The 15,056-nt window shown below is 37.1% G+C and overlaps 1 protein-coding gene across 3 annotated transcripts; it reads right to left on the reverse strand.

The window, feature by feature from the left end:
* Nucleotides 1-4,717: 4,717 nt before the first annotated feature.
* LOC113718151 (serine/threonine-protein kinase PBS1-like) lies at nucleotides 4,718-15,000 on the reverse strand. Of its 3 annotated transcripts, XM_072072806.1 has the most exons (12): nucleotides 14,525-15,000; nucleotides 14,196-14,253; nucleotides 13,825-14,014; nucleotides 12,140-12,480; nucleotides 10,451-10,522; nucleotides 10,227-10,354; nucleotides 8,533-10,006; nucleotides 8,392-8,466; nucleotides 6,787-6,856; nucleotides 6,613-6,696; nucleotides 5,677-6,005; nucleotides 4,718-5,578 (listed from the first exon to the last, which is right to left on the reverse strand). In XM_072072806.1, the coding sequence occupies exons 3-7, from the start codon at nucleotides 13,943-13,945 to the stop codon at nucleotides 9,997-9,999; spliced, it is 672 nt and encodes a 223-aa protein (XP_071928907.1). In that variant the 5' UTR covers nucleotides 13,946-14,014; nucleotides 14,196-14,253; nucleotides 14,525-15,000; the 3' UTR covers nucleotides 4,718-5,578; nucleotides 5,677-6,005; nucleotides 6,613-6,696; nucleotides 6,787-6,856; nucleotides 8,392-8,466; nucleotides 8,533-9,996. The 3 variants fall into 3 exon arrangements, with proteins under 3 accessions (XP_071928907.1, XP_071928906.1, XP_071928908.1); XM_072072805.1 differs by having other exon boundaries at nucleotides 14,196-15,000; XM_072072807.1 differs by lacking the exon at nucleotides 10,451-10,522 and having other exon boundaries at nucleotides 14,196-15,000.
* Between the last annotated feature and the right edge of the window lie 56 nt (nucleotides 15,001-15,056).

Genomic DNA, 15,056 nt, shown 5'->3' on the forward strand with positions numbered 1-15,056 from the left:
ATTTTTAATCGTTCATCTAAATAATGATAAAGAAATATCATAGCTTTGGCACGGTCTTGATTTGAGACTTCATTATTTTCAATAATATTATTCTCAAGATTCATTGTCTCAAGATGAATTTTAACATCCAATGTCCATGATAAATAAATTTTTTTTTTCAGAAATATCAACAAGTACGAACTCTTGTTTTGTAAGACTAACCATAAAATAAATTGAAAAGTAGGAATATTACCTCAGAGATTCTCTCAAGAAAATCAACACGTGCCTACCAATGGTAGAATCTTGTTTGTTTTTCTTTCTCCAGAGGTAGATTCTTGTGCAGTACACAAAATTGTGGAACTAATAAAATAAACTGCTAAACAAGGATTGTAATAGTAGAGTAAGAAGTAGAGAGAATTAAGAACTATTTTCTTATTCTTTCAACCGATCAAATGTTGTTACGAGAGAGGATAGTACGTGAATAGAATAGCTCCATTGATGAATTAATGAATAAAAGATTTAACTAATGTACCAATGATTTGAAATGTGTTTTTTATTATTGTTTTTTAAATTGTTTTCAAAATTGTATTTGAATGAAAATTGTATTTGGGGAAACTAGGGCCCTGTTTGGAATCCAAATTTTTTGGCAAGTTTGTTTGCTATTAGTTTTTTAACAACTTTAACTATAGGAACCCAAAAAAACTTATCAAATTTTTTAATCTACACACTTCAAAATATCTAATACAAAAAAAACTTCCTCTTTTCTTCTTCTTTCTCCCCCACCCTAATTCACCACGCCTTCATCGCCGACCACCACCTCCGCCGCTGCTTCCGGCGCTGGCCACTTATTCTGGCGCCGGTCTTTCCTTTTTTTTTCCTTCCTTTCTCCCTCTCCCTCTCTCTCTCTCCCTTTGATCGATCTGCGACCCCTCTCTTTTCTCGTTTCTTTTTCTTCTCTCCCTCCCCCTCCCCCTTCCCCTAACTGCGATCTGCTCGCGTGACCAGATCGCAGCCAGTCGCATGTGACCTTACCAAGCTTTGGAATTGATAAATCAAGGACAATCGAGCTGCATCTTGGAATACAAAATCTCCTACCAACAAGCAAGGCAGCAGGTAAAAGCCATGTATCAACGTTTGGCAGTTGTCAAGACAAGATGATTATCAAGCTGCGGGCTTCATTACACCGGTCAAAAGGCAAAATTGATGATAGATTTTCCTTTTTCACACAGAAATGGTCCTGCAAACGGAAAACCTTTGCACAATACTATCCCATCTGAATATTCAGACGTGAAAGCAAGCAGTTTTCAGGATGCATAACAATGGTCGATTTTGGCACGTACTGGAAAGGGGAGGAGTGGGCGAGAGGGAGATGGAGAAGAGAGGGAGAGAAAAAACAAAAAAAAATGAAAAAACCATGGCTGCTGGTTCTCCAGCTTCAGGAGGGAGAGGGGGAGGGTGAAGGGGAGTCGAGGGGGAGAGGGGAGCAGAGAGGGAGAAGAGGGGAAGAAAAAAGAAAAAAAAATTGGGACCATGGCTGCTGGTTCTTTAACGAGGCAGAAGTGGCCGGGGAGGGAAGGGGGGAGGAAGAAGAAGAAGAAAAAGAAGAGGAAAGAAAAGAAAAAAAATGATAGAAACATGGTTGCTAGTTCGTCGGAGGTAGAGGTAACGAGGGAGGGAAGGGGAAGGGGGAGGGGGAAGGATGAAGAAGAAGAGAAAAGAAAAGAAAAAGGAAAGAAAGAAAAAGAAAGAGAAAGAGAAAAGGAAAGAAAAAAAAAGAAAAGGGAAAAAAATTTCACCTTAAAAAATTTTTCCAAAAACTTCTAGAATGCGTTACAGTAAAGTTTTAGACTCCGTTTGGATATGCTATTTTTGGGGGTATTTTACAAAAACAACACTATTCATTTTTTGGAAAACAATCAATGTTGTTTGGATTAGTTGTTTTTCAAAAACAGAGTGTTTTTGAAAAATAAGCGTGTATGGATTCACTGTTTTTGAAAAATAACATTTAATGTTTTTTTCCCTCTGTGTTTGAAATACTGAATGCCATTTGCACTTAAACAATTATCAATTTTTTAATACATAGATGAGACATAAGTGTACAATTTATTGGGCGTACTATCTGAACAAATACTGACAAGAGATGTTCTACTGGTGTTGATGATAGTACATCATATCGGCTATTGCTCTCCTACTTTCATTCCATTCAGCAATTCCTGCAGCCGACATATCTGGAGCTTGTGCTGCGGGCATTGGGTTGAAGGGGTTTATGTTATCTGCCAATGCTATATCTGCTTCTTCTTCAACAAAATATGCGTCATTTGGAACATACTCGCGCATGAAGTTGTGCAAGGCACAACAAGTCAGGATAATATTATTTTGAGTAGCCATCATATACTTCTGCATGGGGCCCTTAAGTATTGAAAACCGCTTCTTCAAGACGCCAAACGTGCGTTCTATACTGTTTCTTAACGATGCATGCCGTTTGTTGAAGAGTGTCCTCACTGCCCGCTCTTGCGCGGTTCCCCGTGCACCTTTAAATGGAGCCATGAGTCCTGTGATATTTTGGTAAGCCGCGTCCACCGCGTAATACTTTCCTGGCATAATGAAATTATATTTAAAACTCATTGAAGACGCAATGAGAAAAGGAATTATGTGATTTAATCTGGACTAACCTGCTGGTGACCACGGAAAGGCACAATTAGGATCTTGTATGACTTCTTGTAAGGTTCTAAAATCGTGTGCGCTACCCCCCACCCTACCCTGATATAAGTGAATCTCATGTTGTAATCACACATGGCTAGAACGTTTTGTGATAAGCTACCATGCCTGTTCCGGTAACGTTCCCTGTCTTCGGCTGTACACCAGGCTGAAACGTGTGTTCCGTCAATCGCTCCAACGCAATCCTAATAAAAAAAAAAAAATCTTCCCATAAGTTGGTCACAACTGTTAGGCATAATGAAATAGTAATTTCACAGAGTAGCTCATAACCTTAAACCAGGGCCAGAACAAAGCACTGTTCTGTACTCTTGGATGGGTTATGTGATAATCCACCGGTCGGATCAGGTCGCGTCCCAATCGAACGAGAGATCTAAGGCAGCGTCATAGATGGCGGTCCGTTGTCTCGGGAGAATGTTGGAATCTCTCGGCAAGCACCCTATGTCACTCATTATGATTCAAACACAGCAGGCATATAGCAACGGACTCATGAATCCCCACCCGTTGTGTCGGGTGGGCCACCCAATAGCCCATCTGAACCAACAAGTCACACAATTGGAGGAAAAGGGGAGCTTCCATTCGAAGGTTGTCGAATATTCTGTCTCGATGGCCGTTATCAGCTCTATAACATATTGAGCACCCGACTGTGCACCATCTCGAATTCTTCGCCGTTGCCTTGAGTTGATGTACGGGTCGAATAAGGCCAATCCAGCAAGGATAAAGGCAGCGAAGGCCAACATGAGCTCCTCGTCGTCCGAATCATCAAATGAGTCCCCACCATTCACATAACCATCATACTCTATTTCGTGTAATCTGTGCAACTGCGTCGGGCGTGAATCCGAAAAAAAAAAGGAGGCCGTGATATCATTCAAGACCAATCTTAATTTGCCTACATTGAGCAGGAAATATAAAACTCAACATGTACATGGACCAAAATTAGGCAAAAACCTATTACATGTGATTTTCGGTAAGACAAAAGGATAACTTCTTGAAATAAGTCGAGGCTATCTGCCAACCAATTTATAGCCAACAAGTTGAGGGATCAAGCAGAAGTTTTGTATCTTACATAAGAAAAAGAATCTTACATCTTCTCCAAGTAAGTCACGTATTCTTGAAAAGAATTGTTGAAGTAAGTCATATTCTTGAAAAGAGTTGTTGAAGTAAGTCATATTCCCTACCTAAAAGTTGCTCTAAAAATGACCATCATACCTAAAAGTTGCTATTTTCCTTCCAAAAGTTGCTATTTTCTTGTCCCTTACTTCAATTACCTTACATCTTCTTCAAGTAAGTCATGAATTCTTAAAAGATTTGTTGAAGTAAGTCAATTTCTTAAAATAAGTCTTATTCTTTATTCGAAACTTTAGGCCAAGTAAGGAACGTTGTCCCTTACTTGAATTACCTCATATAATTCTTGAAGTAAGTCACACAATTGAAAAGAGTTGTTGAAGTTAGACATATTCTTGAAATAAGTCATTATTCTTTACTATAAACTGTAGGCCAAGTAAGGAACGTTGTCCGTTACATCTTCCTTACTATCCAACTCTTGAAATTTTTCTGAATAAGAAATTAGAAATCGTACGTACTGTTGAAGTAATAGTGCGCTACCTAACAGAGAAAAAACTAACTAATCTGGACTCAAGCAGAAGTAATGTTGTTGAAGTAACGGATAAACTTTCTTGAAGGCAATTATTTACATATTCAAAAAGTATCATATTCTTGAACCTGTTGCTGAAGTAATACATTCTTGAAAGTAAGGTTTAGGCCAAGTAAGGAAAAAACTCCCTTACGTATTCCTGACATTCCAACAACCTGCATGGGTGAAACTATCACTCTTAATAAGTAGTCATATCAGACATAACAATAGCCAAACTAGTACATTTCCTGAAAAAAAAAAAGTGCGGTCCAACAACAGTCATATCACCGTGAACAAGTCATATCCAACCTAATAGAAATGAATGCAAACCAGTTTTAACTTAAAAAAAAAAAGTCTACTATCCAACAACCAATCAAGGCCACAAAGGCATCATGAATTTAATTACTCAACATTCATCCGCAACACAACAACTCAACAAACCAGTATTCATCCGCAAATTCAATATACAGACCACAACACTCAGAAAAGATAAAGTCCAAGTTCCGGTAGCAAATGCTACACCTAACAGATCTCAAATATAAACAAACATTAGGCAACAACTCAAGTTTCAAATAAATGCTCCCGATGAACAACGAAAGCACCTAAAAGGGGGGTGGGGGAGGGGGCTCCTGAGAGTCAGGGGGAAACAGCCTTTTAACTTCATCCAAGTGATGCGGTCGGCGTCACTTCTGGCTAAATTCCAAAAAGCCAGCTCTTGTTTATCCTTCAATATCTCAGCCGCGTTGTATTTGGCCATGTAAGGAACGTTCTCAATAAGTCGAAGTTGATCCATGGCAATTTCATAGTCGGTTTTCTTCGATGGATCGCGGCCAGAACGATTCTTGTTCGGAGAACTAACTGAGGCACTCGTGCTGGAGCTCTTCTTCCGACTAACCAGTGACTCGATACTTTCACAGACCCTGAGATATCTATCGTCACTGAGCCAGAAGCGGTGGACATGGGACTATAGCCAGAGCCATCACCCGACTTCCGCTTTCCTTTCCCCCCCTTTCCTTTCGCTTCTTTCGCCCCTCCTACCTCAATTTCAGCTTCCTCGTCCCTGCTGGACCTTGATCCCTTTCCCCGTGCAAGCCGGGCAGTAGTCTCCATTTCTCGCTCATCGGCTGAAGTATGGAGCTCGTTCTCGAAGCCAGAACTGAAGTCTCCCATCGCTCCTTGGTTGACGAAGACTTCCTCAAGCAAATGATAGACGGTGCAGTCATTCCGAAATTTGCCGTATTTTGGGTTGACCTGACAAAACAAATTCAGCCAAAACAGTTTTAATGGAATATACACGTATGAAATGACAAAACAGTTTATATAAAAAAAGGCACAGAAAATGGTTATACCTGCTCCATCGCGGCCCATTGGCTATCATCCATAAGCCATGTAAACTTTTGGCTATCCCAACCCATTCCCGTTCCACGCCTCTTAAAGGCAATGTACAACTTGGTCTCCCCGCGCAATGCATAATACTTGCTCCTTATACTATCCTCAGTAAACGAGGTGCCGTACTGGCCGTTTAACCGGCGCTGGATTCGGGAACCACGTAGGTAGTAATATTGTCCCTAATTTCACCCTGTCTATGCATCCCAACAAGGTGGTTGGCAAACTGGATTTCATGCTGCCTAGAGTAATTACAATGGTCCTTATCTTGATGGCGCCTTTGTTTTCTCATCTTAATAAGCCATACACAAATCCAGTTGAAAAAACAGATTGTAAGCAGCTTTTTAGAAAGGAAAACAGATTGTATTGCATAAGCGGCTAAATTTTATTTAAAGCCATTAACATTTAACTACACTTTACAGCCAAATCTGTGGATAACCCAAATCTGTCGGCCATTAAATACACTTTAAATAACCAATGGTTAACCGAAAAATACAGCAATAACCAGGTTTAAATACTAGACAATCATGTATTGTAATGAGGATCAAGCCAAATCTGTTAACAAAATCTAAAAATCTAGAACTAAAAAAGGTTAAATTGAGTACTCATCAAACATAACACTAGCAAATCAGGAACAAAACCAGTTTTGGTAATGTGAAGTTTTGCTTTAGAGTCAAGAGTTATGACAAAAACTAGAACTAAATAACAAATGCTACCATGCATAGTGAAATCCGACAATAATATTCAAGGCAATGAACAAAAAATGTTCGAATTTGCTGTTTCGTGGGACAAGGAAGAAGGTCCAACTTTAGAAGAGTCAGCCCCCTAATATATTATGACTAAAATGGTGTTTCAGACACATAATATGGAAAAAAAAACTACAGGAGGTACAATGGTACCTTGTAGTAGTTAGAAAGGCACTGCCGAATATCGTTTTCCGTCCAATCAGACCTGGTTGAAAGAGATTTCTGGACCCCAATCAGCTTCAATGTTGTGTCAACAACAAGGATCGTCAAATACTAGACAACCATACTATAGAATGCAATGAACAAAGGGGAAATTGGCAAATATACCTTTGGCAGCACGGCGGGTAACAGGAGGCATGAAATCCTAGCCAGCGGCAATATAGAGCGGTAAACCACCCTGTATAAGCGAATGGACAGCAAGGAGAAATTAGACTGCTCTATAAATTCAGTTGCTTCTGGGAAATCAAACTGCCCTAAAATTTGACTCTTGACATCTGATCGCACAAGTTTGAAGTAATATAAACAGCTACATAAATATTTGGAACATGTAGCAACAGCCGTCGAATATTCTGTCTAGGTTTCAATCAAGAGAAAATATTCGTATTAAAAAATAATTAAATCACAAACAGAAGGTACCTAATGCCAAAAACAACACCTACCAAGCATCTTTACTAAGAAGAAGAATAGGAAAGGTCTAAGCGTACTGAAATGGTGATTGTTGATGACTACAACCAGTTCAGTCTAACAAAAAAAGCTGGTTTACAGGGTGATAATGAGACAGGTTACATGTTGGATTAAGAGGTACAATGCTCCCTGGCAACTTCTAAATGTTTGTAATCCTATATGACTTCGCATAAGTTTTACAATTTACTTGTAATCTAATAGATGAAAATGGACATTAGAGCATCTCATGCATCAGCCAAGACTCTAACGTAAGCTTTATTCCCTTTCAGAAGAGAAAGTGAACATGTCTAGACCAAACTTAATTAAAAGTAAACACCACAAACAATTTATTGGGATTTGCTGCATGTCAAACTAGTTATGCATTCATTGCAAGCACAACCTTCTGCAGCTAAAAATGAATACTTTGAAGTATTCATTAATAGGTTTCTACGGAAAAATTTACATGAAATTGGTACAAGGCCGAGCTAACCGCAAACACATCATATAATTTACAGTTGGGACAAGACCAAGATTTCACCTTGAAAGATAATGTTTCATGTGTCCTAACTGCCTAAGGAGCAATTGTACCCTATTCTTTTTCACCGAACAAGCCAGTCAAGCATTAAGAAGGATATGCTTGTTTGAATAATTAAATCAAATGTCAAAATTCGTAAACAGTTCCTCAAAACTATACACATAGAAATGGTCCAGTAAATCACAAAGTGCAAGTTCAGGGATGATCCATTGTTATCCGGAGAGAAAAAGAGTGATATAATCTGAACAATTCTCTATTTTGGAAGGGGATAAACAAATCAAGCAGTTTCCAGGATTTGCGTTCTCGGTAATAAAGGTATGATAGATTGAGTACTGGTGGGAAGTAAATCAAATACAAAAACAATGGACCTGTTGCTGTTCCTTCCATTATTGAAATCTCAGACCAATACTAAGACCAGGACAAAGTACAGGACAAGAAAACATTAAAAAGAGCTCCCATCTCTTCTGAAATCGCTCCGACACAGAAAGCATTATACAGAGCTAACAAGCTCCCCTTCCCCTTCCCCCGTTTTTCACATTTCCTCGGACAAATGCATCAATTCGACTGACTATGAGAACTAGTAAAAAAAGCAGAGTGTAATTTACTGTGTACCATCTTAAATTAGCATCCAAGATTTCCAGGAAGGCCTGAATATAATGGATTTTACTTCAGTTATTACATACAGAAAATGATATAATCATAGGAGCGAAGGATTTGATATCCTTGTTACTGACCTAAAGATTTCAGACACCCAACAGACCGATGTTCGTTCTGAAGCTTCCCCAAGGTCAAAACGCAACACTCCCACCCTGGTTAACCTCATATAATCAGCCCTGAAAAAGGTAAAATAAGCAGGGAAATCAGCAGTAGCTTACCTTATTCGACCTACACAGCGAAGATGCTCTACTGTCGGTTGCTTTTTGGAGCTGAAGACCCGCCGTGATTTAGTGTCTCAATCATAGGAAAAGGGTGAGAATCGCGGCGTAAATGGGCTCAGATTTACGTCACTGGTTGCAGATCCGGAGCATTTTGCAGATCTTGAATCCACTCTAGTTTATGTTTTTGCTGCAGTGGCTAGAATGTTTGCTTGTTTGGGAAAGTAGTTTAGGGTTGAATGGGTCTCAACGATGAAGGCAGTCCGACAACAAGTCTTTTGGCCATTAAGTCAAAACGACGTAGTTTTGTTAAATTTTAACTGTAGACTTTATTGTAGTAGACTTACAATACTTGGTTGTTTTTGAAAGACAACTAGGAGGCATAAGACGCGCGATGCGCGTTGGAATGAATAGAAAACATGCCCAGTTAAACATGGATTCATGAAATAACAACGTTTGGTGGATGATAATTTGTATAGTTAGTTAAAAATAAATATTCTTTAATAATGAAATAAAATATATACTTATAATGTATGAATTAATCTTTTCTATACTATCAGTAAATATACATTGACAGGATTACATGAATACCACACCTTCTAAATTTGAATTTAAGTATCAAATTTTATATATGTGACATGCATCTACACCTGATAGTATATACACTATTAGTGTATAAAAAATTTATCCATGTACATGTGTGTGTGTGTATATATATACATTGTTGTCCTTTTGAAAAGAAATTTACAGTGTTATAACACGACATCAATATATAAATTAATGCCTTTACTACCATATCATGCTAATTCGAATACTGATGTAGCTTCAAACATATGAAAAGTTAAGAAATGTGGAGGAGGTTACAAGAAGACAATATACTAAGAGACCTCCAACCCATTGATCTTCTAGATGAAATATTAAATTATGGGATATGCCAAATAACATACACAAACATTTTAACTGGAACATATTTTGCACACACAAGTACTTTCACTAGAGCATGAGTTCCTAAGGCAGTGAATCGGATTGAAAGTGAAAGGCACCAAAGATTGGCAAATGCTCTTCGAATGCATTGACTTGAGTAGATATCACAATGTAAAATATCCATGCGATCACAGTCTTCTATTCAATAATTCAACCAAAAAAAGAAGGAAAGGAAAAGAACCTAACAGTTCTGTTAATAAAAGAACTGGAACTTCAAAGTCAAATGATACACAACAAAATATCCTACTATAGAAATTTTTGGTCAAAAAAGATAACCCTCATTAATTTTTTATCAGTACAGTAGTTTACAACAACAAAGACAGACATGAATCTAGATTCTGCTGTCTAAAACCTAATGTAACATTAGTCAACTCTAGATTCAAATCCCAAAACAGAAGATGACAAAGCTAATTTGTAGAACTTTCATCTTTTATGGATTCGTCAATCCCACAAGTCAGAATACATTATTCGATATTGATATCAGCTGTACCTGTTAAAAAGAGGAAAATGACAAGAAGAAACAGCCCGAAATTAACATTCTTCTGTATATTGATGCCAAGACCATTATGTTGCAGCTAACAACCTCAAACACTTTTTAAAGTCCTTAATTACAATTTTAAAGCTCAAAAGATGCCAATGTTAATAAGAAGCTATTAATTTCATCCAATTAATGTGTTGCTTTTTATAGACAAAGTGATGCCAGAATTTACCTCCAAGATTGACCAGGAACATTCTGAAGTAGATATCCAGCATTGTGAAAAACAGCATAAGCCTTCTCATTTGATGCACCAAGCAACCGTAGTTCTTGAATCTCCTTCTCCCGCTTATCCATATGTTCCTTGTAGATTATGTAGACATAAATGCTTCAGAAAATAAAAAAAAATTGCTACAACCTAATCTTGAAAACCTAATAACTATTTTTTTAATAACTCACAATTAATTTTTCTTCAAATTCATGATTAAGATCCTTCAGCATCGACTTATCTGATTCCAGTGACTCAGACACCTTCATCAAGCAAAAGTGAAACCCAGCACAGAATTTAAATTCAAACAAACTGAAACCAGGTTCAGCATAATTACTTGCAATAAAGCAAGGTAATCTTTCAAACTTTTACTTCTAGAATTACATCATGCCGAAGCAAATAGGACGGTTTTTGCTTTATATATTTTTTGGTTCTTTCGAAAATTTGGACTCTTCAAATTTACTTTTCTTATCAACTGATTTTTTCATGAAAAGACAAGGTAGAGCAAAACTACAAGTTGAGTAAAGCGATTAATCTTCTCATGAATGTGAGCAATCTTCATCAGCAATTTCCCTTTGACAAACCCCAACCACATGACTTCAAAACATAGAGAAATAGAACAAAAAATATCAAAAGTTATGCTTCTCAATTTATAAAAACCACAAGCTCAAACAAACAAAAGGGAAAATATCAGCCAAGTGACAACAATGCTTATAACATTTGAATAGGTATCATAGGAAGAGAAACAAAGAAAGATCTCCCGTACAAGAATTACAGTCACTACATTAATTTCAAATGATTTTTAGAAAAGCCAGGATGCTAAAATCTTAGGAAAAAACATAAGCAAACCACCTAGAAGGGTCCTTCTCACAAATTTTCTCATCAGCAAATTGATGAAATAAAGAAAACAAGCATGTTAGAGAAAGCTATATAACAAAAATGAACAGAAAGAAGGTAAATAATGTTCTAGGTATTCTGGTTAAAGTAGAAGCATGGAATAGAAGACTACATGCATAACCATATTAATTTTCAAATTCAGCATTTTTTATGCATAACCTGTGGAGGCTTAAATGTTGTTCTTGAATATGCTTGGAGCCATCAAATAAGCATTTGCAGGGCAAAAAGACTATCTACAACTCTACAATTGCTTCGTATCTACAATAGAAAGAAAGGCAACACAAGTTTTAAAAATAAAACAAGAAGCTAGCTGAATAGGGAAGCATTGGAATAGATTGTTCAAACAGAGAAGAAATAAAGAAAGAGACAAACCTAATCCAAGTGATTCTCCCTCATGAAACACACACCCAAGTCTCAACTGCCACCAACCAAAAATCCAAACATTAAAATTTAGAAAATCAACCCAAATAGTCACAACAAAGACTATTAGAAAAACCTTCAAACCCACTTAAGCATTCAACCTTCATACACATTAGTTTCTTAATTAAAAATAAATACAAAAGATCACAAGAAGATAAAAAAGTATTTCACAGGATTGAGGGTCATCCCTTAGACTTGTTTCAAAAGGTTCATCTTATCAAGTTTTATTAACAAATATATACCTTCCAAATCATATCCTTTACACCAATTACCGTAACACTTTCCTTATGAGTAAAAAATTTTCAAAAAGAAACAACTTCCACCATAGTTTCACAAGGGCCTCATTAGGATCTATTCGGATTTTTCCAAATAGATCACTTTCATATTTTTTCCAACCAATAAAAAAGTGAAATAACATATTACTGGCTTCCAGGACTATAGACAAATTCATAATTACAAAATATCCCTCAAGGTAACTTGGCAGTTTAAACTTCATAAATAAAAACAAATTGAAGACATAAAACCAATGCTCCGGAAAAAAAAAAAAGAGGAGAAAAAAGTACCTGTCCAGTGATAAGTTCCAGGAAGACAACCCCAAAATTGTAGACATCAGATTTCACCATCAATTGCCCACTCATAGCATACTCAGGAGCACGATAACCATAAGTTCCCATGACCCTTGTGGAGACATGCGACTTGTCTCCAGTAGGACCAAGTTTCGCCAGCCCAAAGTCTGAAAGCTTTGGAACAAACCCTTCATCCAGTAATATGTTAGATGACTTGAAATCCCTATAAATGACAGGAGGATTCGCTTTATCATGAAGATACTCCAAATCCTTGACCACACCTGCTGCTATCTTCATTCTTGAATTCCAATCTAATGGTTCTTTATCAGGTGGAAGATCTGCAAAAGAATTGTTAAAATGGTTTACAAGGATGTAACAAATTATGTTGTGCGATAGCTACCAGAACAGTACTCTAACATAAGCCCAACAAAGAAGTATTGAATGACATTAAAATTAGCACATTATCCAAAGTTGATGTTAAGCGATAGCTACCAGAATAGTATTCTAACGTAAACCCAACAAAGGAGTATTAAATGACATTGAAAATTAGCACATTATTCACCAGTTATAATTATGACAACTGTAATACAGTGGCAATAACAGCTGTACTTGTGGAGAAAAATCATAGGCACACACATTAATATTGAGAGCAAAATTTGTTCAAAATATAAGCACACATATTAAGATTTGTTAAATGCAAAATTTATTCCCCCATTGTTAAACTGATATAAGAGTCTAACAACCCAAAATTCATTCAAAGATTAAGAAAGAGGAATGCTCTACTGAACACTTAACACAAACATAAATAAACTAAATGGCATGACTTTCATTTTGGCTTTCCACAAAAGAAGTCAAGTTATTAAACAACAATTACGAGAATCACAACAGTGAGTCATTTTCACATGCAAGGTGTGTAAAGTCATTTGGTGGTACAAATAAATTTCATATCTGTGCTCAACATTTTCAGCTTGTTGATAGCTATTGACAATGTTAATCCTCACTTACAACATTAGGTGGAGAAGTGATAAGGCTTAAAATCATTCAACTGAAACTCTCGTAGCCTGAATGTAAACACATGCAGGACAAAAGAGAGAGACAGAGTTTCAGGAATGCAATTAAAGCACAAAGCACAAGATCCCTTAACATTATGATCAGCTAAGGAACCCACTCTTACTAAGTGAAGAAATGCATTATGCCACTCTTCATCAACCTCAAACAACAGAATGTGGAGTAAAGGCATAACATGATACAATACCAATCACCACTATTCAAAACACCAAACCATCCATTCACTATACTATGCCACTTATATGCCCCCAACCCCACCTTTCCCCTTTTTCTAAAACGAACATTGACCCCCATACTTAGAATAAGCAAGTTTGAGCCTATGCTCTGTTATTGAGGCTTCATTAGTTCTGCATTTTATTTTTCCTTATAAACGGCATTATTGTAAAGAAAGAACAATCAACATAAAAGTTAGTTTAAGTAGAAAAAAGCCCAATTAACTTTCTAAACAAAACTTACACTGTCATCAAGCCTTCCTTAAGAAAGTGTACGCAGTTTGTAAATTTCAGTAAACATGTAAATTCAATTTAAAAATGGGATGGACTTCTTGCTGAACATGCAATAACTAAACCACAAAGAATTGACAAGATAATGAACAAGAATGCCTGAAATGATACCATGAAGATGATCTTCCAATGATCCCAAGGGCATGAACTCATAGACAAGTAGCCTCTGGTCCCCATCAGCACAGTAACCGATTAAATTTACAAGGTTAGAATGATATAAAAGACTGAACATAAGAGCCTGAACAAAAAATTCCCGGTTACCCTGAAGCCTATTTCTATCCAATTGCTTAACTGCAACAACCTGTCCATTCCAGTAATCCAATTAATTAGCAATAATAAACTTGAAAATCAGCCAGAAAAATTTCGGTAGAGCCATTTCTAATAAAATCAATATTGTCATTTTTTAAAAAAATCAGGAAAATTCAAAAAAAATCCTATGAAATGAAATAATTAGGGAAAAAAGTAGAGAAAATCGCACATACCTCACTCTATTACTTTAGCTTGAAGATCTGGGGTTGAAGCTTTTCTTTGAGATCATCTCTAAGAGGGTCCAAAAAAGGAGGTCATATTGGTTAAAAATTAGAAAAAAAAATAGAAACGAAATTAAAAAGGCAAATTTTTGAATAGAAATAAAATAGCTCAGATCCATCTGCACTCTTTTGCCGCAGGTACACAGGATCAACTGTTTTTATGCGAATAAAACAACACCAAAGATTGCTCCGACTAAGTGAAGAAAATGATCAGAGGAGCTCGTTATACAGAATGTATCATACAAGAAGGGCAAAAAAGAGATACGTTCAGTGGATCAAACCTTCCTCCTTATGGACTGGATCAAAGTAGAGTCCACTGAGTCGGAATCATTGACCCCAGTTGCCGTAGGGACACAGAATTCCCAATGAGATACCACCAGAATAGCCGTCAATCCGATGCGAGAGGGAAGCTTCACATTTGAGAATATAAGAGCACTAAAATGGCGTCTTTCCAGTCTTGCTCGTAGAGATATGAAAGTACGACAGCAAATGAGACGGCACCTGCACAACCACAGAGCAAACCGTCCACGAGTATTTTCGGAAGTCATCTATGATCGTGCAGGAGAAAGGAAAAATAACAAAAATGAACGAAGAAGAAATGAGAGATGAAACGCTTTGGAGAGGAAGAAGGTGGCGGAGCTTCTGAGGAAAGAAAAGAAAGAGAGAAGTGTGGGGTCTCTATTCTTTACCCCAAACCCGAAACCCTAAACCCATTAATGCTCCGACTGAAAAGCTGAAAAAAAGGCCGAAGAGTAAGAGCAAAAGTAGTACAGAAATTATTTATTGCCGTTATTAGATGAGGACGAAGGCTAG

The sequence above is a fragment of the Coffea arabica genome, chromosome 11e (assembly GCF_036785885.1).
Source record: "Coffea arabica cultivar ET-39 chromosome 11e, Coffea Arabica ET-39 HiFi, whole genome shotgun sequence".
In the NCBI taxonomy this organism is placed as follows: Eukaryota; Viridiplantae; Streptophyta; class Magnoliopsida; order Gentianales; family Rubiaceae; genus Coffea; species Coffea arabica.

What these genes read in the sequence shown, in the direction of transcription:
- LOC113718151 (XM_072072806.1), bottom strand. Translation starts at nt 13,945, where the DNA reads ATGTTCAGTCTTTTATATCATTCTAACCTTGTAAATTTAATCGGTTAC. An exon ending in ATTGGAAGATCATCTTCATG is followed by an intron (nt 12,481 to 13,824) that starts GTATCATTTCAG and finishes ATTCTTTTGCAG; the next exon opens with ATCTTCCACCTGATAAAGAA. An exon ending in TGGAACTTATCACTGGACAG is followed by an intron (nt 10,523 to 12,139) that starts GTACTTTTTTCT and finishes TGCTTGATGAAG; the next exon opens with GTGTCTGAGTCACTGGAATC.